This window comes from Rhinatrema bivittatum, chromosome 8 (assembly GCF_901001135.1).
Source record: "Rhinatrema bivittatum chromosome 8, aRhiBiv1.1, whole genome shotgun sequence".
Taxonomy (NCBI): domain Eukaryota; kingdom Metazoa; phylum Chordata; class Amphibia; order Gymnophiona; family Rhinatrematidae; genus Rhinatrema; species Rhinatrema bivittatum.
In genome coordinates this window covers 220091318-220116707 of record NC_042622.1, presented here as the reverse complement: position 1 = coordinate 220116707, position 25390 = coordinate 220091318, and the positions used below count along the sequence as shown (strand labels likewise).

At 48.0% G+C, this 25390-nt stretch overlaps 1 protein-coding gene across 2 annotated transcripts in view; it reads left to right on the top strand.

Moving 5' to 3' along the window:
* The window catches only part of KISS1R (KISS1 receptor), a 44633-nt gene extending 19648 nt beyond the window's left edge, over positions 1 to 24985 (top strand). Inside the window, exons 3-6 of one of the 2 annotated variants that reach the window (XM_029613454.1) lie at positions 12428 to 12563; positions 17432 to 17670; positions 20546 to 20707; positions 23971 to 24985. In XM_029613454.1, the coding sequence (XP_029469314.1) occupies positions 12428 to 12563; positions 17432 to 17670; positions 20546 to 20707; positions 23971 to 23973 (540 nt within the window). In that variant the 3' untranslated portion in view covers positions 23974 to 24985. Of the gene's footprint in view, positions 1 to 12427; positions 12564 to 17431; positions 17671 to 20545; positions 23937 to 23970 lie in introns of those variants that run through there. The other variant, XM_029613453.1, reaches the window with a different exon arrangement.
* Positions 24986 to 25390: the final 405 nt, after the last annotated feature.

Genomic DNA, 25390 nt, shown 5'->3' with positions numbered 1-25390 from the left:
CTCCCATTCATTCTCTTCTTGCTGTGTCATCTTTTTTTTTTTTTTTTTTTAGTCTTTCTCCTTTTTGTCTCTTCCGTGGCCTCTCCCTTGCGGTCTCTCCTGGTTGTCTCTTCTCTTCTCGTTTCTCTCCTCGCTGGCCCTCCTGTTGTCTCACACCTAGCTGTCTCTCCCTCTCTCTTCCTTGTCTCTCTCGCCTTGCTGCTCTTCTGTCTTTGCCCTAGCTTTCTCCTCTCCCCTCCAGATCCGCCTCGTTTTTCCTCCCTTTCTCTTCCTCTTTTATTTGTCTCATCCTGGCCTTTCTTTAAGTCCTGCCTCCGTTACAAACTGTGTTCCCCGTGCAGCCAAAAGCTAAACTTAAGCCTAAGAATTAAGAAAGAACGAACCGAAACCTGGAAACATCTGGCAGCCCTTCTCAGAATATTGTAGTAGCAAACAGCTGTGCAGACCTGAGGCAGCAGCGCTAGGCCGGGAGCACTAGAAAGAAACAGCTGTTTACACAGTTTCTACCTCCAAGTCAGGGTCATAAAGCAAATGGCAGGGAGGGAGACGACATTATCTGCCGCAGTGAGGACTGGAAGGTTAAAATGCCCATAAAACTCAAGTTAGAAACCAAACCTAAAGCAGGTTCAAGGTGAAGAAGTCTGTTGAAGAGCTGCTATTTGTTCTCAAGGAGCAGTTGAGAGAGTTTAAGAGCCGTCTTTGGTGCCCACTCCATGTAAAGTGCTCTGGGAAAAGTAATAAGCTCCAGGGGGACACAATGGAAGATACTTTCAGCTCAGTCTCGGACCTTGAAAACAACCCGACAGCCGTCGGATGAGCCAGAGCCCGTCCCTCTCCGGCCAATTCAGATTCACCTTCTCTTAATGTCTCTCTGCCTCTTCAGCTGCTGCCGCTGCTGCTTCCATCCTCCTCCCATTTCGCATTCTCCCTCCCCTTCACACCTCTTTCTTTTCCGACCCTTTCAGGGCTCCTTTGTGGGGCCAAAAAAAAAAAAAAGTGCTATTCTGCTTTTCAAATTACTGCTTTGAGAGCTGAAAAGAAATTGCAACCTGCTCTGTGTTCTCAGAAGCGGTGGGAAGTGGAGTTATTCAGAGAGGAAGGAGGCATTTCTCTCTGTCAGAGTCCGCTCACATCAATAGAAAATTACAGGAACAGAAAGACTGCTTTATGGTCACAAATGAATGCACCATATACAGCTCGGCTCTTTCTTCAGAGCCTTTCAAGGTTGCAAAGGCCCAGAATGTTTGTGTGGATGTTTCCGGGTTTTTATGGTTATTAATGGTTACGGGAACATGAAAGAAGTCTCGGAAGAGCTCTGGACCTCGGCAAGGAGGCCCAACTCGTGACATAGCTGGAGAGAGAGAACCTGCACCCAGCAAAGGAAATCAATCGATAAGAACGTGAGGACAGAGGAGCCACCATGGCCACTGGCACAAAGCCCCGCCCGGGCCTCCAGATGTGCCCCTGACTAGCAGCACTCAGAAGCTCTGCCCTGGGCCCCAGTTCCAGCTGTGGCCTGCACGTCCACAGGGCTGGTGCTAGCTCTTTGGCTGCCCTGTGCAAACAATTACACTGTGCTGCCCCTGCCCAATTCATTCAGTGTCTGTACCAGGCCTCCAAAAAAAGGCCAACTCCCTCTAGCAATCTCTATTTCAAAAAACACACCCGCCCACCCACTGAATCCATGGTTAGTAGAAGGGTATTAGATACCCTAGGAAAACCTTATTTATTTTAAATTTTTCTATACCGGCATTCGCGATAAATATGGCATCATGTCGGTTTACAATTAACAAGTGGATAGGGAACAAAAGGCAAAAATAACATTGATCTTAGTAATAATAATAATAATAGTAGTAAAAACATTGAACAAGAGAAGGCTAAGGAATGCAGTTACAATAAAACAAGGGAGTAATAACTTGGATCAGAGAAAATAAGCAGGGGTTTAAATAGAGAGAACAAATATGCCAGACAATGTTACAAGCGCGGTCGTCTCGGGCGGGTGGTGAGCCCTTGGGCCACGGCAGGACCCCAGGAGGAGCCCCAAGCCACACCGTGGGAGGTGAGCTGAGCAGGCATGGTGAGCCAGGCAGGCAGGAACAGAAGCAGGAAGTCCGGCCCTCAGCCGGACCGGCATGCCCATGGTAGCCAACACAGGGAAGTTGACTAATGAACGGTCCTCCGACTGTTCCCGGCCCTTTCGGACCTGCCGCAGGGAACGGCAATGGGCAGCAGGCCGGACAGAGGCGAGGGCAGACAGAGTCCTTAAACAGAAGACATCAGACGGGGCAGAAGCAGGCTTGAAGCAAGACGGAGACATCAGGACAAGGGCTGAAGCGAGACACAGGAAAGGTCCAGGCGAGCAGGAACTCCGATGCTGGGATACTCACATCCGAAGCCCCCTCGGCTGGCAGAAGCTCAAGAGCCCGTGGGACAAATCCCTCCTGTTGGCCACTCCAGGGCCCAACAGGACAGAAGGCTCAGGAACCAGGTCAAGGCAGAGACAGGAAGACATCCAGACAAGGGCTGAAGCAGACACTGTAGACAAGGCTGGACGGGAACATTGCACTGTCCATCAGGGCGCCCTACTCAGCCCGCCCGTGGGACTGAGTCGCGGACCACCCTGTCCCAGACACGCCCTACACAGCCTAGGAAGGCTGGTCGCGGACCACACTGAGAAGGAGGGCGCGGGGAAGACCCAGGCGAACAGGAACTCCGATGCTGGGATACTCACATCCGAAGCCCCCTTCGGCTGGCAGAAACAGGAGCAGACATCAGGAAACACATCAAGGCAGACATCAGGAAACATGGAGGACCTGGATCGGCAAGGTTACAGACAACTGTAATGCACAATCCGAAGGCCGAAGACGAGCAGGAGTCGGAGTCACGGACCGGAGTCAAGGCAGGCTGAAGACAAGCAGGGGTCAGAGTCACGGACCGGAGTCAAGGCAGGCTGAAGACAAGCAGGGGTCAGAGTCACGGACCGGAGTCAAGGCAGGCTGAAGACAAGCAGGGGTCAGAGTCACGGACCGGAGTCAAGGCAGGCTGAAGACAAGCAGGGGTCAGAGTCACGGACCGGAGTCAAGGCAGGCTGAAGACAAGCAGGAGTCGGAGTCACGGACCGGAGTCAAGGCAGGCTGAAGACAAACAGGAGTCGGCGTCAAGGCAGGCTGAAGACAAACAGGAGTCGTAGTCACGGAGGACCTGGATCAGGAGAGGCCACAGGCAACTGTGTAACCCAATCTGAAGGCAAAGACACAGTGAACAGAAAGTCCTTAAATACTGGAGGTAGAAGGCAACTCCCTGGGAGGAGCTTGCCAGGACCGCCCACCGCTGGTCCTATAACTAGGGTAGAGAGCTGCGGGCCAGCCCCTAGGGAAGGGCGTCGCCCAACAGGAAGTCCAAACACTGAGGCATGCAAGCCACAGGCACAGCTAGGCCTCTCAGGCCCTGGAGCAAGTCCTGGATGATGCGCAGGCGAGGCCCTGGTGTCAGAGCAGCCTCTGGAGGAAGGTAAGAGACCTCCTGCAGCGCAACAGACAATGTGCTTATAGCATTTATGAATTGCCCTTATGAGGTAGGGATATTAATTACCATGACTAAGGTAAAGTCTGAGCAACTAGTTAATAATGGAATAGGTTCAGTTTAGTTCTTTGCACTATATAATACTATATAATAGCTTTGCACAAATGCCGCCACCCCCCCCCCCCCCCCCACACACACACACACACCAACTTCACACAGACAATTAAATTATGCATTTATAACAGATTTTACATTTTAAAAAACATTCCAGAGCACAGTCTTCTGAGGCAAAAATATCAGTTACAACATGCATATTATATTTACATGCACTGCTGTGGTGCCAACCAGAAAACTCTGCAAAAAAACACTCTTGGAGCTCCTATGGAATTAGATTTTTTGTAATGCGTTTTGGATGTGGGCTTGGCCCTCAGAAAGCCATGAACAAACAGAATTACCATTATGATATAGTAAAATTCCCATATCAAAACAACCCTAACAACCTTATCTATGAAAAGGCAACGCTGCACATATTACACCAAGACCTAGAACACCAATACACCTCCTATTAGAAAAACAGAATAAATTAAACTGCTATAGATCCTTACACAGAAACTACATGCCAGCAGAGTAGCTCACCTTAGTCATATATGCAGAACACAGAGAGAGCCTGACCAAATACAGAATAAAGAGACCAGAAAGTATAAATAGAAACGTGCAGAGAAGAAATGAACTGCAACCCACAAGCCAGACTATATTCAGAGCAACAAAGGAAAAACAAGAGCATTACCATTCTTCATAAAGTATTTTACAAAAAAAAAAACCAACCAAGAAATATAAAACATCAATGATAAAACCATATTCATAAAAAGAAATATTTCAAACCAGTTCATGAATAGAATACCCACAATTTCCCAACACCAATAAAATATTTCAAAACAGCAGATATATCAAACTCCAAGCAATAATTAAAACAAATGAGGATTTTAAAAAATCTCTTTCTCCATACCTGGGAATTTTTGTATTTCCAGATGCCCTGAGATTTTCGTGGATTAATGGGGGAGGGGAAGGGCAGGTTCACACTCACATAACCCAGGCAGGCTCCATTCACATACATCTATCCAAGGCAGGATCCCATTCGCTTGCACGCACACACACACATCCCAGGCAGGCTTCCATTCTTACATACACCCTAGGCAAGCTCCCATTCACATACACACACACACACACACACACACAATTTAGACAGGCTCCCACTCAGTCTCACACACACAGTTAATTATGTAGGCATGATTAAATACTTACAGATCTGTCATCCCCTACGTAGTAGAGGGCACTCTCTACAACACGCAGACAGGCTTCCTCTCTCTCACACGTACACACAAGTAGGCTTCCTGTCTCTCACACACACAAGCAGACTTCCTGTCTCTCACATACACACACACACACACAGGCAGGAAGATTTCCTCTCTCACCCACATATATAGGCAGGCTTCCTTTCCTCTCTCTCTCACACACACACACACACACAGGCAGCCTTCCAGTCTTTCTCTCTCTTGAACACACACACAGGCAAGCTTCCTCGCTCTCTCTATCTCTCTCTCTCATACACAGGTAAGCTTCCTCTTTCACACACACAAACACATACACAGGCAGGCAGGCTTCCTTCTCCATTCTCATACACACACACACACACACACACACACAAACACACACAAGCAGGCTTCTTCTTTCACACATACACAGATAGGCTGTTCCATGTCTGCTGTTAACCTGAGGCCTCTCCCCTTTTTTTGGCCACCAGCAGCCCACGGCGTCTCCTGTTTTTCAGCCACGGGCGGACCCACAGTTTTTCTTCTTCGATTGGGCTCCATCAGTGGCCCCACTGTCTCTTTTCTTTTTTGGCTGCCAATGACCCCATGACCTTTCTTCTTCTTCAGCTGCTAGCAATGGCATAGGGGGGGCAAGTCCCTCAGGTGCCAGGCTGTAGGGAGTGCTCGGGAGCCTTTTTTGTATTTTTTTTCCAGCACATTGAGACCTTTCCTGTAACTCTGGGGCCCTGCTGCAGAAGCAGATCCAGAAGAAAATGTAACCTAGACCCCACACACCAGAAGGAAGACGGAAGCGTGTGTTGTCAGCTACATGACTAAGGAGGAGAAGCAGGGGCATCATTAGCCCTGTGCATATGGGGCCTCTGGTGGCTATTGGGCCATGAAGAAGGAAAGGCCCATTGAGGCCACTGTGGACCCCATCTTGCGGCCAAGGAGGAGGTCCAGTGGGGTCTCCAACTTACTCCAACCCACAGACAGTTGAAATGAAGAAGAGGCCATGGGGGTCACCAAATCAGCCACCAGCAAGCTGAGTAAGGAGGAGGCTGTGGGATCTTCCCTCCCCTCTCAGACTTCATGAAAATCAGAGGCCAGGGTGAGAGGGAGTGTTAGTGTGTGTATGACAGTGAAGGAGCATGGGTGTGAAAGCCTGTGTATATGAGAGAAATTAAGCATATGTGTGAGCAAGTGTGCATGAGATAGAGGGAGCTTGTGTGTATGTGTATGAGAGAGAGGGAGCATGTACATGTGAGCATGTGTATGAGAGCCTGTGCATACGAGGGAGAGGGAGTGCACGTGTGTGAGAGCTTATGTGTATGAGAGAGAAAGAGCATTAGTGTGAGCATATGTACATGAGAGGGAGCTTGTGTGTATGTGTATGAGAGCAGGAACATGAGAACATATGTGTATGAAAGAGAGGGAGCATGCATGTGTGTGAGAGAAGAGCATTTGGGTAAGCATGTGTACAGGAGAGAGAGGGAACTTGTGTGTATGCATGTGTGTAAGAGAAAGGGAGTGTGTGTGTATGTGTATGTATGAGACAGGAAGCATGTGTGTGTGTATATGAGAGAGACGGAGCATGCATGTGTGTGAAAGCATGTGCATATGAGAGAGGGAGTATGTGTATGTGTGAAAGCATGTGCGTATGAGAGAGAGGGAGCTAAGCACTAGATGCCTAGCAGTGGGCCATATGATGACTTGCTGGTGAGCTTCCCACACCCGGCCAACAGAAAGAAGATGAGGACCACCAAGAGGAGGGGGAGTCAAAGGACAGGTTGTGACTTGCGTGAAGGGAAGGAGCTGTTCAGTTTGGAGAAGAGACAACTGAGAGCGGATATGATAGAAGTCTACAAAATCTTGAAAGGACTTGAACAGGTTAATGTAAATCAGTTATTTACTCTCTCAGATAATAGGACGGCTAGGGGGCACTCCATGAAGTTAGCAAGTAGCTCATATAAAACAAATTGAAGACCATTCTTTTTCACTCAGCACATAGTTAAGCTCTGGCATTCATTGCCAGAGGATGTGGTTACAGCAGTTAGTGTAACTGGGTTTAAGAAAGGTTTGGATAAGTTCCTAGAGGATAAATCCATAAACTGCTATTAATTAATAAGCAAACGTAGCTTAAGATTGTTGTTATTATGTGTGTTTTAGTGGATCCTTGGGTGCTGTGGAGATGACCTCACACATGGGAAGGAGCCCCGTGAGGAGCCACAGCACTGGGCTAGACTCTATACACAAAACACCATAATAATTCTTTATTTAACAGCTTGAAGTAGCCGCCAGGTGGCAGTGGTGAGTTGTAGTCTCAGGTACCTCGGCAGAGGGAGCCCTTCTCTCCTAGGTGACATCAGGAGGTTCCGCAGCAGATACTGTGGATGAAACAGATGAGAGGTTAGGGTACTCACTTGGAGTTGGCTGTTATGGATGCGATTCCACCAGATAGTAGCAGTCTGTGCAGGCACTGAGGCAGGGAGAGCAGGCCCTCGAGGAGCAAGTGCCTGATCCCTGAATGGCATCTGAAATGGAACAGAGGGCCCCCGAGGAGCGGGTACCCAAGTTAGTAGTAAACCGCAAAGGGCAGAAGGATAGCTTCCCGCAGGCAGCAGAGAAGCGGCAGAGTAGCGTAGACAGGAACAGACGAGTCTATTCGAGCCTTTGCCAACTCAACGAGCTAGCAATCTTGAGAAGTAGATAAACCCGGAGTGGTGTGACGTCAGCTGAGGGAACACCCTCAACGTTCACGCCACTGGGCGTACTTAGACGTGGGTTGCACGCATGCATGCATGCACCCTAGCAGATACATGGGAGAAGCAATAGCGTACCGCTGCACCAGAGCCATTTCGGGGACGCCAGAGAAGTTGGCTTGACGATGCTGCGGTAGCCATCTTGCCCAGGTAAGTGGGAGGAGCTGAGATAGGGGTGCAACAAGCGGGGCAAAGCCGTCAAAGACCGACGGACGCAACAAAGATCTATTTAATATTTGGGTATTTGCCAGGTACTTGTGACTTGGATTGGCCACTGTTGGAAAGAGGATACTGGGTTGATGGACCCTTGGTGTGACCCAGTATGGCATACCTTATGTTCTTACGAGTATGAGTAAAGGAAGGAAAGAAGATGAGAGTGAGGGATGGGATGGGAAGAGGGGAAAGGAGGAGAAAAGGGTGGTTAGTGACTGAGGGGAAGGAAAGAATTGAGTATTAGAGAGGGGGTGAGTGACTGACAGAGGAGGGAAGGGGTGAGTGGAAGGGAGAGTGTTGTGCCAGATGTGGACCCTTGGGCCAAGGTGGGGTTGACACAACCCATAGGGTAGGGTCCTATGGGTCCCCACCGTCGGCAGGCGGAGTGGGCTGATGAACAGAGGCCAGCTGGAGCTTCACAAATACCAGCCCTTGCTCCCCGCGAGTTGAGCCTCTGGGTGCCGGGGCTGGCTGGACTTAGTTGGGCCTCTGTATGTCGTTGATGAGGAGCTCGAGATCAGCCTAGAGACAGCAGAAGGAGATGGTACAGTCTTGCACTGGAGAAGTTAGTGTCCTAGAGACTCGGGCGCCAAAGGAACATGGACAGACAGGGGAGCGCCCGAGCAAGAGCAGGCCGAAGCCTGAATAGACCAAATCCAGGAAGTAGGCTGAAGAGGCATCGAGGAACAGGTTTGAGTCAGGGCTGGCGGCAATCTGGAAGCAGTGGCAAGCAAGGCTGAGGTCTGAGCACGGAGACGGTCAAGCCTAGTCAAACGATGCAGAGGTCCGGGTCTGGAGAGAGGCAATGACATAGTCAGGCAATGCAGAGGTCCGGATCTGGAGAGAGGCAACAATGTGGTCAGGCAATGCAGAGGTCCAGGTCTGGAGAGAGCAACGACGTGGTCAGGCAATGCAGAGGTCTGGGTCTGGAGAGAGCAACGACGTGGTCAGGCAATGCAGAGGTCTGGGTCTGGAGAGAGGTAACGACGTGGTCAGGCAATGCAGAGGTCTAGGTCTGGGTCTGGAGAGATGCAACGACGTGGTCAGGCAATGCAGAGGTCTGGGTCTGGAGAGAGGCAACGACGTGGTCAGGCAATGCAGAGGTCTAGGTCCGGGTCTGGAGAGAGGCAACGACGTGGTCAGGCAATGCAGAGGTCTGGGTCTGGAGAGAGTCGATGACGTGGTCAGCAATGCAGAGGTCCAGGTCTGGAGAGAGGCAACGACGTGGTCAGGCAATGCAGAGGTCTGGGTCTGGAGAGAGGCAACGACGTGGTCAGGCAATGCAGAGGTCCGGGTCTGGAGAGAGGCAACGGTGTGGTCAGGCAATGCAGAGGTCCGGGTCTGGAGAGAGGCAACGGCGTGGTCAGGCAATGCAGAGGTCCGGGTCTGGAGAGAGGCAACGACGTGGTCAGGCAATGCAGAGGTCCGGGTCTGGAGAGAGTCGATGGTGTGGTCTGGCAAAGCAGAGTCAAAGTCCGTGTAGGCAATCCGAGGAAAGGTGAAGAGCAGGAACGTAGGAGCAAGGAGTCAGGAACCAGGATCTGCAAGGAACAGGAACACGGGAGCGAGATGAAACACTGAAGAGGCAACGAGTATTCGACCAGCGAGGAGACCTGTTGCAAAGGCAAAGCTAGGGAGCGGAGCTCAGGCTTAAGTACCGGTGCTCCACTGATGTCATCATCCGGGGCTGCGGCTCGGTTTCCGCTGCGGGCCCTACTTAAGCATTAGCGATGCGCGCGCCTAGGGAGGGGCGCGGCGCCGAGTAGCAGCGTCTCTCCGCGGGCCACGCAGAGAGTCCCGACGTGGAGCAATGGGGCGTGGTGGCTGGAGCAGGAACGCCAGGTACTGTAGCAGAGCCAGAGGCACCAGGGGAGGCCCAAGGACGGAGCTGGCGGCCTACCACCACCAGGGACGAGGAACCAGCTGCTGGAGTTACTGCAGAGAGGTGAGGGGGGGCCGTGCTGCAGGTCTGCCACAGACTGCACGCGCGTAACAGAGAGAGTGAGGGACTGGGAGGGAAGGGAGGTGAGTGACTGAAAGGTGAGTGAGAGGTGAGAGGGAAGGAAAGGGGGAAGGGGGAGCGAGGGAGAGTGCAGAAAGGTGTGTGTATGTGTGAATAAATTTGTGTGTATATGACAGAGAAGGTTTGTGTGTTCCCTCCTTTCCTGTTCCCCCACCACCCCCTCCACTAATCCAAGACAATCTCAGTGTGACTGGAAATCAAAGGTTCCCAGGTATGGAGAAGGGAACATTTTGTATCCATATTAATTTGAAATATTGAGTGTTATTTGATGTTTGCTTTTTTCAAATATAAATAGATTCTTGGGAAATGTTTAAAAGTGGTTTTAGCCTTATTATTTATTAGGTGCTCTATTCATCATCTGTTTTTGAAAGATTGTTTTTTATTAGCATGGTTTCTGTTTGATGGATCTCTATTTCTTGATTTTATTTTATGAGGAATGGTGGTTTCTGGTTTTCCACTATTGCACTGCATAGGAGACTGAGATGCTTTTGCTTCTGCTTCTCTGAGATGGGAAGTGAGAAGAATTTGATTTTCTTTGTGTCATGTTTGGGAAATGTGCATCTGAATATTTCTATAGTTTTACAGTGCAGAGAAAATGCAATTTTTTTTTTTTTTACTTCTCTAGTGTTTTACTGCAGGCAGAGTCTGGCTTTTTGGGGTTTCCAGTTTGACTTTTGTCTCCATGCATCTCTTTCTAATTTGCTGTCAATTATTCTATATTTGATGAGGAGATAGGCAGTGTGCTGGATTGATGTGTGCAGGTCTGGAAAAAATGGACACATTTGCAAAGTTGTTTTTTTCTCCAGATGGTCAGAAGTGGAAATGTTAAATTTTACATCACAGTTCTTGATTCGTGGTCTTATTCTTTACCTGATAATGTTGTTTGCTTGCAGTACCATGGAGGGAAGGAGCAGTGCTGGCAGCCTGCCTGCAGGCGGGGAAGCTTTTGCCCCCTTAAGACTGTTTAGTTCATTTCTTTTCTGGAGGGGTTTGTATTAGTCTGACTTTCTTGCATTCCTACAGGGAGGATGGGGGTGGGGTATGGGGGAGACAGCACAAATGCATTGCCCCCCAGGGCACTGGAGACCCTCGGTGCACCCATGGCTGACAGCGGCTTGGGCTTCACTGACCACCTCGCGGTCTCTCCTCTTTTTTTGGCCACCGTAAGTCTCCATTACACTGTGCGTCAAACTCCCAGGCCACCATCAGTTTGACTCCGCCTGCTGCCACCTCCACCCCTCCCCCTCCAGGGGGGGGTGCTGTCCATGCAAATGCACAGTATGCCCACCCCCGCCGCACCAGGCCTGCATATCAAATGCAGGTGCAACCCCCCCCCCCCCCCACCCCCACCCCCGAGTGTCTCTCCAGCTCTGGGCCATTCAGGGGAGGGAGAAGACCAAGCCATCAGAACTAGTCTTAGGGTAACACAAGGGCAGAAGACTCGAAGGCTCTCCTAGGCCGAGATCTGTCTGGCTGTCTACATTACCTTCTGCTGCCATAGCATTCCCTTGGTATCAATCAGTCTGTCTTTGTCTGTTCTTTTCTACCCATTTCTAGATGTCAAGGGTTAGGCGATCACTAAGCCACCTTGCCGTCTGTAATACAAGGCAGCTAGGCAAATGTAGTCCATCCTAGCTTAATAAATTCAGGATCTCCCAGGCCAAGGCTACTGTACAAGTGCCTGCATATAAATAAATACATTTATAAAGAGACCGGAGAATAGAAAATACACTGGGATAAACAGAAGAGCACCGGCACACAGCACTATTCTCACAAACGTGCGTTGCAATATTTTAACAAATTGAGTACACAATGAATGTAATAATATAACACAGTAAATGTGATTTTTTTTTTGACCCGTAAAAGTACCTTCTAGGTACACCTGGCCAGAACCTACATCGCTAAACATTTGTACGTATTTTTATGATTTAAAGTAACCGAAACTTAATGGCACCTGTTAGAATGTACTATAGTACGCTTACTCCAAACTTACTTATGTGCCTACATGTAAACCGTTGCGATGGTATATAACTTAGCGACGGTATAGAAAAGACTGTAAATAAATAAATACATGTCCTCCTTTGGTATCACGACGTCCTGTCTTACAATCAGTTATAGTCACAGCCAGTTTTACTGACCCCTCCCTCCCTCCCACCCATTCCCACTCAGGGCTAACCTTGGCGGGGATGAATAGAGGCAGCTGCCCTGGGCCCTGCGGTCATGGCGCCCCCCCCCCCCCCCCCCTCAGCACTATAATTTCAGCATTCCAGGGCCCGTTTCACCCCTCCCAGGGCCAGCCCGGCACCCACCCATCTCATCCTTCACTCATACTCACCCCTTCCTTCACCCAGAGCTCGCCCTCCCCCGTTCCCTTCCTCGCTTTACGCATTCACGCTCCTCCTTCTCCTCACAGGTTCTGCTGGTTGCCCGGCAGGGCACTCCACCAGCATTTTCAAACGGCCACGGTCCTGTCTTCATAACCCTGACTAAGAGGGCTCTGCTTCACGCAGGAACATCTTCCCCATGCCGGTGAGATTTGCAGTGCATGCAGCAGGCGAACTTCACCTGACCTGCCAGGGTTGTTTTCTCTCTCCTAGGTGTCTGTGCAGGCCACCTGTGTCACGCTAACTGCGATGAGCGTGGACCGCTGGTACGTGACGGTGTTCCCGCTGCGCTCGCTCCGACAGCGCACGCCCCGTGTGGCGGCTGCGGTTAGCCTGGGCATCTGGATTTGTAAGTTGACTTCTCACTGTGGCATTTCCGCCTGGCTCGTTCATTGCGAGTTCCTGCCTCTGTTACTCGCTTCCTCGACCCTTCTTTCACTGCACACTTCTCCTCTGTTTCTTTCAATCTGCCCTTTCTCTTTCAGCTTCGCTTGTCCCACTCTCTCACATTCTTCTGACACTGCTCCCTCTCCCCCTGTCTTTCTGTGCTTCCCGCCCCTTCCTCACTCCTTCTCCGGGACTGACAACCAGGGAAGCCAGGGTTCAACTCCCCACTCATTCTCCTTGTGAGCTTGGGAAAGTCGCTGTATCTCTCATTGCCTCGGGTACTCGCGCACAGGCCGATTCAATGCAGCGTGCTCAGCCTAGCGCATAGCTTGCCGTGGGCTTGGACGCGCTACAATAACTCCCCATGCAATAATGGGATTAGGGCATCCAAAACGCGCGTCCAAACCAGCGCTCATCACATGTAAACGCCATGTAGATGAGGCTATTAGCTATTACCCGTGATGCAAAAAAATCACTGTGCGTCCGATGCATACATTTTAACATGCAAAACTTAATGCCAGTCCGGAACTGGTTTTAAGTCTTCATGCGCTTCAAGCCGCCACAAAAAAACAACCCCAATACTGATTTTCTGAGGTTCCTCCTACTTAGTATCATCCCGAACCACAGAAAAGCAGCATGAAAAAAAAAAATCTTGATGGCAGTCAGATAAGGAAAATGGACGCTCAATTTAGGGGCGTCCATTTCCCTAACCAGCGCACAGCCACATCTCCTGGGCGGCCGATGCCATGGACACGCTAGAGACGCACAATTTATCTCCAGCGCGTCCTTTTTAGCCTGGCAGCTTATTTGCCTGGTGCCCAGGAAAAGAGGATGTGCGCGCGTTGAAAATACGTGCGCACGGTTTGGACGTACGTATTTTCGCGCTTGGTATTGCGTTGGTTAGCTAAATTGCAAACTCTCTGGAGAAGGAACTTATTGTACCTGAATTTAAAAAAAAACCAATAATACAAATGTCATTAGCTATCTTAACCCATTGTGTCCCAATTTATTAAAGAGGCTATCCTCTAAATAGGACACTGGGACATAATGGGTTAAGGATTATTTGGAAAGGCAGAGTAAAAATATTATAGTTCTGCTCCACACCAGGGATGTGCCTTTGAAATGCAACAGAACATTTTTTAACATAGATTTTATTATAATTTTCTGTCATATGAAACAAACAGGTAAACAGTACAAATAATCACACCCTGAACAAACTGACTCCCCATCCCCCCTCAGAACAGGCCCCACCCGTCCTTGAGACCCCCCCACACTGACCCACAAACCTGACCCTCAAGCCCTCCCCAGAAAGCTTCCATACCCACTCCAACACCACAGCAGCCCATGGAGAACCTCAAAAGGCCAAATCTCGACCCTTCAGGAACTGGAATACCGGGTCCCCCAAATGTTTCACTTTCCCTGGCATTCCTTTGAACTTATCCATCAGAACTTCCAACTCCATCATGATCCCACTGTCCCAACAACCGTTCCTTCAGCTTCGGAGGCTCCGTACGTCTCCACGTACCCAGAATAACCCTCCTTTCTCACTAAAAGCAGTCTTTTAAATCGGGCTCTTCATAATTCCTGTTGAAAGGGCACCTGGGAGAAAGAAGAATATATAAATCCTTGGATCATCCAGGATTGTAATCTTTCATATGGATTCTCTAGCTTCCTTTACTTCTCTCCAAAACAGGGCAAGGCTGGCAATCTGTCCACAGTCCCTCCAGCGCTCTCTGAGCAAACATTACAGGCGTTAGATATTCGTTCTTCCATAATGTTTGCTAACCTTGAACATTGCCACACATCTTCAGTCATCTGATCCCACTTCTCCTCCCAGGAGCTCCCAATCTCTCTCTCCCCTACTTTGATCTCAGGAAGACCCTTCATCTCCTCCTCCCAACCAATAAGCTTTGTAAATACAGCTCTCCACCTCCCAGAAAACACTGCTTTAGGACTGTGGCTTCAGAATCCTCTGCCGATTATCGTTTGCCAATACAAATGACCTTAGCTGGAGGAATCTGAGAAAGGAAAATCATGTAGTCAAAAACGTCTCCTTAAATTCATCCCAGAAACAAAACTTCCCATTACTAAATAAGTGAGAAAAGGGTCTGCTCGGCCCGGAGAATTTCGGAAATTCAGGCCCTATCTTGTCGCGAACCTTTTCTTAGGTTTTCCGATTTTGGCGTTTCTCTTAGAACTGTGCTGTCCTTTTCTGCCTAAGGTTGTATCGGCTTTTCATGTGAACCAGTCCGTTGAGTTGCCTGCGTTCCCGGGCCGAGCAGATAGCTACCAAAAACACCGTTTTGAGCGTAAGGTTCTTCAGGGTGACGCACCTGAGCGGTTCAAAAGGAGGTTCACACAATGTCCTGAGGACCAAATTCAAACTCCAGGATGGACAAACAGCTCGATATGGTGGATGCAAATGCTTAGCACCCCGAAGGAAACGAACCACATCCGGATGAGCCGCTATGGACGCACCGTCCACCTTTCCTATCGCCGCCACTTGAACCCGGAGAGAAGTGAAAGCTAGCCCTTTTGCCAAACCCTCTTGCAAGAAGGCTAGAATGTGGACTATCGAGGCCCGCCTAGGGGAAACATTCGACATACTACACCAAGAGTCAAAAACCTTCCAGACTCGGACATACGTAATAGAGGTGGAAGTTTTGTGAGCCTGTTAAAGCATGGAAATCACCGAATCCGGATACCCCTTCTTTCTCAACTGCCGACTCTCATAAACGAAGCCGCTAGACAAAAGTAATCCACCTGGTCGAAAAATCCTGGACCCTGCTGCCGGAGATTCGGAAGATGACCCAGGCGGAGCAGTCCGTCCACTGCAAGGTTGAGGAGATCATATTCCTTCCCTGCCTCTCTTCTCCTTTCTCTTCCTGTCTTTCTCTCTTCCTACCTGCCTCCCTCTCTCTCTCTTTACTTCTCCTCCTCACTTCTCTCTTTGCCTCCATCCTTTCCCTCTCTTCCTCTCTCTAGCCCTGCCTGTTGCTTCTCTCTCTCCCTACCTCTCTCCACCTCTTTTGCTGCTCTCTCTTTATCCACCTCTCCTTCCCTGCCTCCTTCCATCTCCTTCTCTTCCTTTCATTCCTGTCTCTGCCTCTAACCCTACATTTTGCGTCTCTCATTCCCCCTGCCCTGTCTCTCTCTTACCCCTCCCTCTATCCATCCTTCATGCTCCTTCTCTGCATCTTTTCTCCTCACTCTTATTCTCTTTCTTGTATCTGTTCTATCCCTACCTTTGACTTCTCTCTCTCTCCCTGTCCACCCCACTCCTTTCTTGCCTCTCTCCATCTCCTTCTCTCCCTCTCTTGTCTCTGTCTGACACCCAATGTTATGCTTCTTTTACTCTCACCCCCCTCCCTCCCTCCCTCATGCTCCTTCCCTGCTTCTCTTCTTCTTTCTCTTCCTCTAGTCTCTCTCTCTCTCTCTCTCTTTCCTCCTACTTCTCTCCTTGCCTCCTTCCCTCTCTTCCTCTCTATCCCTACCTGTTGCTTCTCTCTCTCCTGCCTCCTTCCCCTCCCTTTCTCTCTCTCTCTCCATGCCTCCCCCTCCTCTCTCTCTCTCTCTCTCTCTCTCATGCTACCTCATTTACCCTTCCCGCTCTTGTACTATTTTCCCCTTTTTTTGCTCCACTCCATTCTCCTCTCTTGGTCTCTCCTCCTCCAGTCTTTCCCTCTCTAACTAAAGGTAATTCAGTGTTTTCAAGGGCACTCCAAACTTAAATATCTGGAGTGTGTGAGGAGGCCACAGTGAATACTAATAATCCTCCTCTGATCAGCATTAACAGTCATTAATAAGGCAGAGCGCAGAGGTGGAGGAAGAAAATTGTGCAGTTCAATTAGGAATCTGTTCTTCCTCTAATTAATGTCACACGGCACTTTTCTGCCTATTTCAGGAAAAGCTGAGAGGGGAGAGTATAAACAACCCATTCACTGAATCCAAACTGCCCGGCTCTGCAGGTTCTGATTAGTCCGAAATTGCCGCTGTTTTAATTAGTAAAGCTCCTTCACTGCCCTGCAAAAGTTTCTTTAGAAAAACGAGTGACTCACACCAGTTACAGCCGACCTCCTACTGTTCCTAGTGGGATCAATTGGGTCACTCCAGTCTGCTTTTTTTCCTGAGCGCATGATTTAAAAAAAAAAAAAAATCCCCCGTAAAAATGAAAACCAATGAAAGTGGATCGCCAAAAGGCTCTTCACAGCGGTGCTGATGTTAAGATGCCTTGTGCCGACCAAAAGCTCCCATCACTACTACTACTGTCAGATTAACACACATCCTTGCTGTATTGCCATGCCCCCCCTGCTGCCCCTGACTCCCTGGCTGGTTTGTTTTTTTTTAAACTCCTCCTGTTAGAAAAACGAGGCCTCTGGCCCCAGACACACTGAGGTGGGTGCCGGCCCCAGACATCAGTGATCTGAGTTTTACTGGAAGGGTTAGGAACATGCCACCACGTAAAAAAAGAAGAGAATTTGATGGCAGGTGAGGACCATTAGGACCACGTGGTCGGTCCACTTTCATTCCTGGTGCAGTAGCACAGACCCCAGTTGATCTCTCTGCTTTCCTCTCGCTTCTTTGAAACTAGGGATCCTTGGCACCTATCAGACACTCGTTCTCTCTATAACTCGCACTGTAAAGGAAGCTTTAGAGCTTTGATTCCTGGGCACGCAGCAAGGGGGGGGGGTCTAAGGAGAAAGATGGACAATAAGAGACAGAGCGTCAGTGGGAACCCTCTTTCGAGCCCTGGACTCTTCTGTATGGGGCTCCCGGCTTCCCCTCCACGCTCTTATGCTGCTGATAAAGTTCTGCTCTCTTTGGTTACAGGTTCTTTCCTTGTCTCCATCCCAGTTCCAATATACAATCAGCTGACCCAGGGTAACTGGTTTGGTCCACAGACCTACTGTAGTGAGTCCTTCCCGTCCATCTCACACGAGAAGGCGTTCATCCTGTACAACTTCCTGGCTGTATACCTGCTGCCACTGCTGACCATTTGTGTGTGCTACACAGCCATGGTTTTCCAGATGGGACACTCTGCCGTGGAACCTGCGGACAACAACTACCAGGTGACGTGCACAGGCTTGGCCAAGAAACAGAATTTCCATAGGCAAAGGATAGGCAAAAATCATTTCGAAATAAGGGCCTGCCTCTGAGAGTTACACACCCAGACACACACAGTGTCCAGTCACGCAGATAAATACACATACATACACAAACACATACACCCACGTTGTGCCATAACTAGGAATTAATTACCCTGTGCTGACAGACTGAGAGGGGCTCTCACCCCTGCTTTTTTCCAGGTGAAAAGCAATAACAGTTATGATGCCACATAGCCCCTTGACAGATCAGTCTATGCCCCTCTCACTGACACACCTCGTCGCACCATACTGTCCATACTTATCGAGCTGCAGCCTTGCACACATAGAAATGTATACGCAAGGACAGATACACAGATTCAGAAAGATATCCATTCACACAGCACACACGCACACACACACACACGCACACACACAAAGAACGGGCTGGCAACTTGGCTCATATCGTGCTCTGTATACTGTGGGGTGGAGAACTTTCCTTCCGATGAGGTTGACCGGGCCTTGGTGAATCATGGAAACTCGAGGAGGAAAGAAAGAAGACTGCCAGTGAGTGGTGCTGAGGACGGGCCTCAGGAAGAGGAACAAGCCGTGAGGTTATCCAGTTTGGGTACCAGCACGCTACAGCACTCCCCAGAAACTGACTGGGTTGATGTGGATAGGTTGGTGGTGGCTGGATACCATCCTGGAAGACCACAGGGAACTAGGAGGTCGGACATTTAGACAACAGCCTCATTAGTTTTGGTAGCTGTTTAGTTTATTACAAAGTTTGCTGGTAGAACATGAGAGGGGGGCTGCGTGTTGGATTACGGATGAAGTCTTTAGTGCTCATTGTAACCCTTTTCTTAGAGGTGACATAGCCTCCGAGGGCACACAAAAGTACTTATAGTGGGAAACGCCTTCTCGGTTCTCAAGGGGTGGGTTCTTACTGTGGGGGTGAAAGTGGTCCTTGGTGACCCAGGCAGTGGAGTGCTGTTCTCTGAGTGGGTGTATTTGTTTCTGATCTCACGAGGTGAGACGCTGGGACAAACAAGCGAGACACTGTTATGAGTGTTCAACATAAAATGTATTGATTCTCTCACATTTAACTCAGTAGCCAATCAATCCAAAACAAATGTGAGATCACAGCTGTGTCGCTTACAGATGTTTTCTCTTTCTCTGGGTATGTGTCCTGTCTCTCAGTTCCTGGGGATGGAGCTTACCATTTCTTCACTCAGTGTATGAACTACCCTAGTAATGCAGGGAAATCCTATGGGTGATGGGATCCCCTTATTCACCAAAATATCCTACCTTACTCCTATTGCTCAGTCTCTTGAACCCAGCCTGTGTCCTTATACCTTGGAGAAAGGGGAACCTTGTGGAGGGTCTTCAGAAAGTCCTGATCCTGTTCTCCTTGCTTTCCCATCCTGAGGTGGTCTTTCTGATAGAAAAGGTCCCGAGATGATGAAAAACGCTGGTTCTTGGTAGTTCTCAATCCCAATGGGAGGAGGAATGGACAAAAACCTCTCACACTTCCAAAAAATGATACTTTAACCTCACCAAAAAAAAAAAAAAAATCGAAATCCACTGAAGAGAACAAAGCCCACATTCACTGCAGGTCTGCCTTGCTCCTAGACAGATTAGCACAGCTTTAGTGGCCTGGCTCCCAGATAGGGTGTATGCCTTCACCAGAAAACAGGCATCCACTTTGGTCTCAAGCAAAAGTCTTTAAGGCACAAAGGCAGCTCCCAACTGGAAAGCAGTGCCCAGCAGGGACTAACCTCCCAAGAAAAATACAGTGAGGGGGGAGGCCTCGCTCTAAAGCAAAAAACCCAAGGTAGCTACTTACTCCTTCAAGTCTCTAACCAAAATACCCCACTAAGTAACCTGAGACAACCAATCTCAGCCGACCAGATTGGGAGGGGCTGTAAGGGAATCGTAGTCCCCTTAAGCTGTTACAGTTCCTATGGGCCAAGGACCTAAGGCCATCTAGTGGCTGACCAGGACGTCCACCACATCATCTACTCAGGATGACAGAGAACCAAGGAGAAAGAAAACAAGAACTGAACTGAATAAGTCATGATAGTCTACAAGAGGCCAAGCTTCTATGACTGGCAGATGGGATATATCCCTGAAGTGTGAACAGGAATAACTGGGCAGATTGGATGGAACAATTGGTCTTTTTTTTTTTTTTTTACATCATCTACTGTATGGCATCCCTCTATCCCTTGAGCAGGGAAGGGTCCCTGGAACAGGCTTATCATGCCATCTGGGGAAGGAGGAGTAAAGATGGTGAGGTTACAGGGGAGAAATAAAAACCAGACACACAGACCCACTTACACTCACATCCTAACAGAAACTCACTGATCAACCCATAGAGAAACCAACCTGCACCCAGAATAGGACTTGGCAATCAAGAAGAACATCTGGGAAAATCTGGGAGCAAACGGAACCTCACCTTTCTGATGGCGGCAGTCTGTCTGAAATAGCTCTTCACACTATCCCCATCTTGCAATCAAGGTAGCATCTACTACTTCTTCATCACAGCTTGTGCCTTCCACACACCCATACACAGCCAAACATGTGTTCCTATGCAGATCCAGGCATATCTTCCTATACACCCATATAGGAACCATACACCACATACACACCTCCCTGGCATTAAACATTACCAACTGTCTGATAGTTCTCACTAGGGGTATTCAGAAAGGATTACCAGTGGGTGTCAGAATTAGCCACAGGCATCTGATCTCACAGGAGACCCAGCCACAGAGCAGTGGGTATTGTGATTACTCCTTCCATGGGAGACAGTGGGAGCAGGAGACCTCAATACAGCTGTTGTGTTTTATTTCTCTCATCGTGGCAGGTGCAGCTCCTGGCTGAGCGCTCGGAGGCCATGCGCACCAAAATCTCGCGGATGGTGGCTGTGATTGTCCTGCTGTTCACCATCTGCTGGGGCCCCATGCAGCTCTACATTCTTATCCAGGCCTTCAGCCCCAGGGTCCAGCGCAACTACTATACCTACAAGGTGAAGATTTGGGCACACTGCATGTCCTACACCAACTCCTCCGTCAACCCTATTGTCTACGCCTTCATGGGCGCCAACTTCAGAAAAGCTTTCAAGAAAGTCTTTCCTTTCATCTTCAAGCAGAGAGTGGGGAGCACCAATGCTGCCAGTGCCAACATCAACACTGAGATGCACTTTGTCTCTTCTGGCACGTAGTGAACTCATCAGGAAAGGGGGGGGGAGGATAAAGCTACAGGCCTCTTGTCCAAGGATTTTTCACTGCCATGTATCTTTGAATTTGACTGAGGGGTGGGGGTGGTGCATATTTATTATTTTTCAAAATAGGGAAGAGAGAATTTTCCCTCATAGATCAGTTAGCTTCTTCTTCTTCTTTTTTTTTATTATTCTTTATTTATGTAGCAGACATGGAAAAGAAGAACAAACATCCAATATGCAAGTGCACAACAAATAATGCAGGGTTTAACAAAGAAAACTCTCCTTTGAGCACAAAGTATATCATTTGAAGCATCATAAGCAAAATGGAGAGTCCTGAACAAAGCAAAGAAAACCAGAGCCCTGGCATATCCTACACCCCTATAGAGTAATGCTACAAAAACAGCCCCATATTTTATCATATTCTGCCTGCTTTCCTTTAAATGAGAAATACAACTTCTCAAAAATGTGAGTAATTTCAAACATTAGTGCTTTCTGCAATTCCAGAGTAGGAGTTGTTTTCCAGCAGGTAGCAAAGATGAATCTTGCAGCTAGAAGCAACTGAGATATTAAGTTTCTGAAACGCTGAGAGATCTTCAGCACGCCCCAAGATCCCATAAATCCCAAATCAGGAGACACATCCACAGTAAATCCCACCATTTTCATAATAATACGGAATACCTCCACCCAGAAATAAGAGGAAAAGGGGCAAGTCTATCATATGTGAAAGTGCGTGCCTCTGAGCCCATATCCCCTCCAACATAGGTGACTGTAATGAGAATTGAATTTATGAAAAAAAAGTTTGGGTACCAATATATGTGATGTAAGAGATGAAACATCAGACACGACCATCATCAACATAATGAGATTGTACCAGCATCCATCCATAAGCGATCCTGCTGCCGTGAGAGCTCTTCATTCCATTACGCCAATTAAAGAGTGAACTTTTGATTAAATCACCGAGACACTCCAACTTCTTGCTGTATAATAAAGCAATAATTCTGCTGGATATCTTACAGCCTATTAGGGTGCATTCAATTAGGTTTGATTTCCTAGGAGACCAACCTGAGTTCTTAATAAGAAAGTCGCAACTGTAAGTAACAGACCCGGGCATCCAGGGGAATAGCCTATTCTTTAACTAAGCCTTCGAAGGAATTGGTGACGTTGCTGTCCCTGCATTTCCCCAAATATATGATAAGAGCACAACCCAATCATGCTTCATGCTCAGGCAAATCCACGATTTCCAACAAATAGATAAAAAGTGCGAGCAGTAACAAGACTGGACCTACATACTTAATGAATCATTAAAGAGGAGGGGGGGGGAGGGGTCACCGTAAATAACACTGATTATATTCAGGTTTTACCCTTAAAGGCTGCCTCAGCTACCTTCTGGGAGGTCAAGACCTTACGGCCTAACCAAGCCCCTAACACACGGTGCTCCAGCAGCCCAATAATACAACTGTAAATTTGGTAGGTCCACCAGTCCTCTATATTTCGGCAGCTAAACAGCCTGTAAATTAATTTCTGGATGCTTTGCATGCCATATGAAGTTGGAAATAATACTGTTAAGCTCTTTAAAAAGTCCTGTTTGGCATAGAACATGGAAAGTGCTGAAATAAATAAACCAGACTAGAGAGAATGTTCATCTTTACAACATTTATCCTACCAGACTGTGACTGATGTAGCACCTTCCACTTAGTCAGGTCTTTCTTGAGCTTCATTAAAATAGGATTAGAATTTCTAGAGAACAGATTTCCAAACATTCTTACACTAATAATATCCAAATACTTAAAACTGGTCTCGACACGGAATAGATGCCTCTGGCCCTAGCGGGGTGAATTCTGACTTGCTGAAGTTAACTTTGTAACCCGATATCTGACCAGATGCCAGTTAGCTTATTCTCAGGGGTAGCAGGAGATCTAGTTATAGAATGCATGCAAAGCAATGGCTCTTTCACACTCCTGTCACATACAATACAAAGGGATTATGCAGAAGAAGTAAGTGTGTAAAATATGGCTTTCCTGGATCAAAAAGGGTAGTGGTGGTTAAACCAGGAGGCTAAAATCCTTGGACAGCAGAATCAATGGACCTGAAACCAAGCTGACAAGAGGAAAGGGGTGTAGGGACAAGGCCCTATGGTCCTCATGATGTAGATGGGGAAATGGAACAGGCCTTGTTAAGATCCTGTGTTCTGCACGATACAGGTGAGGAGCTGGAAGAGACCTTGACAAGGTCCTATGGTCTTCCTAATACAGACAGAGAGGGAGATAGACCTTGACAATGTCCCATCATCTTCCGGATGCAGGTGAAGAGCTAGAACAGGCCTTGACATGGTCCTGACGCAGGTGGGGAGCTGTAGTTAGGTTTGGGGCACAGAGGCCACAGAAGAAAAAGATAGACTGGGCCTTCAGCATACTATCCAGATACTATCCAGTTCATTGCTAATGATGATTTCAAAGGAACAATATCATTGGTTTAGCTTGTGGAATTAGGGGACTGCAGTAGCACTCGGAAACCCTATGAGTAGCTGCAGAAACAGATGTGTTTGTGTTACAGAATGCACAGCTTGAGGCTCCCAAGAGTAATAATCCACTGCACCATTAAAAAAAAAAGCAGCAGTAACTACTCTCACACAGAGGCTGATGGCTTTTCGAAGTGTCCTCTGCTTTTCTGTTTTGGCAGCATAGGATGGGGAGAGGAGAAGGGGGTGTTTCTTGAGACTGTGCCCTGCAGACGCAGTGCTGTGTCACACTAGTGTTGGTCACAGGATTGCTCCCATGACAGAGCTGTAAGAAAGCTTATCTTGGCTGTAGGGACAGAGGGAGTTTCACCGTACAAACAGTGAGCAAAATCCATTTAGAAAGGAGTGGACTGTGCAGCTGTGCCTCTTACATGCAGGTGTCCCAGCAGATAGATGCTGTTCCTAACACGGAACAATCTGTTCTTTGGTTGACACACTGGGAAGATCAGATCCCAGCAGTCCATAAATATTAACTGTAGGTTAAGGATAACAGTTTTGGCATGAACATGACTTAAGGATGAGCTTCTTAACTCTAGATGTTCTCTCTTAGTAGGAACATGAGAAGTGCCATGCTGAGACAGGCCAGTGGTGAGTCGAGCCCAGCACCCTGTCTTCGACAATGGCCAGTCTGGGTCACCAAGAACTTCCCAGTAAATCCCAGCGTGAAAATCTGCTTCCTGTTGCTCTCTGCATGAATTAAGAGCTGGAGAAACCGAGTCTTATCTGGCTAAAATTTATCGATTGGAGCTGCCCTCCAGAAACTTGTCCAAACTTTTTGTTAAACTCGGTCACACTATACTAGTCTTAACCACACTTTCCAGCACCAAGCTATACAGCTTAACTGTTTTGACTGAAAGAAAAAAAAAAAACCTTTCTTAAATTTGTTTTTAAATCTGCTGTTAGTTTCAGGGAGTGTTCCTTAGTCCTAGTACTATTTGATAGTGTAAATAACCAAGTCCCTATTAACCTGTGCCACATCGACTCTTAGCCATCTGTTCTCCAAGCTGAAGAGATTTAGCCATTCTTCATAAGAAAGTTGATCCATCCCAGGAATCATTTTTCTTGCCCTTCTCTGCACCTTTTTCAGTAACGTCCTAGACAGCCATGAACCTCTTTCACCCCTTCCTTCACCCTCACCGCAGCACATGTTGTTTATAGGTGAAACAGTCTTGCTATGTCCTTCTGCAATTCCTCACAATCAGCTCGCGTTTTAAATACTTTGAATAATTTTGTGTTATCTGAATCACCTCCCTCATTGTGCCTTTCTCTAGATCGTTTATGAATGTTAAACACCCACACTTATCAGTGAGAAAACATCCTGCACTTACTGATAAGAGTATTTTCATTGTTTTAAATTAATGTTGAATCTGAGATACAACAATTAAGTAGAAGACATGAAAAATGTATTTCATATGTTTGTGATGCCCTATAATTCTATTGCATACTAATTATGCTAATGAAATGTATGCTTTTACGTGTATTAATATTATTAGCAGGCTATTTACACAATTTTCAGCAAGTGAATAATCCAAGGTCTGAATGTGTTGAAAACAATGTGCACAGCACTGAGAAAGTAACATTTAATAACACAGCTGCAGCTAATGAAATGCATGAGAGCCCTATAGAAGAAAATGAGCAATTCCACCAATATTACAATGCGTTCTTCTTCGCACGATGACGTTAGATCGCTGATTTTTAATCGCTCATCTGGGTATCAACGTCACACGTATTTTTGGGCTGAGGGGTCTCAGGCTGTTATGTGGGTTGAATTTAGTGACAAGGTCTTTTTTTTTTGGAGGTCTCTCTCCTCCCTCTGTTGTTACACCTCTGAATGCATGCACGGGCCAAAGAGGCCAGACCCCTGCTAAACCCTGTCCTGCCTGGGATACGGAAAGGGAACCACAGGCCTCCGAACTGGCTCCACTTACTCCCCCGCCCTTGCTCTCCTCACCCTTCCACCAGATCTGCCC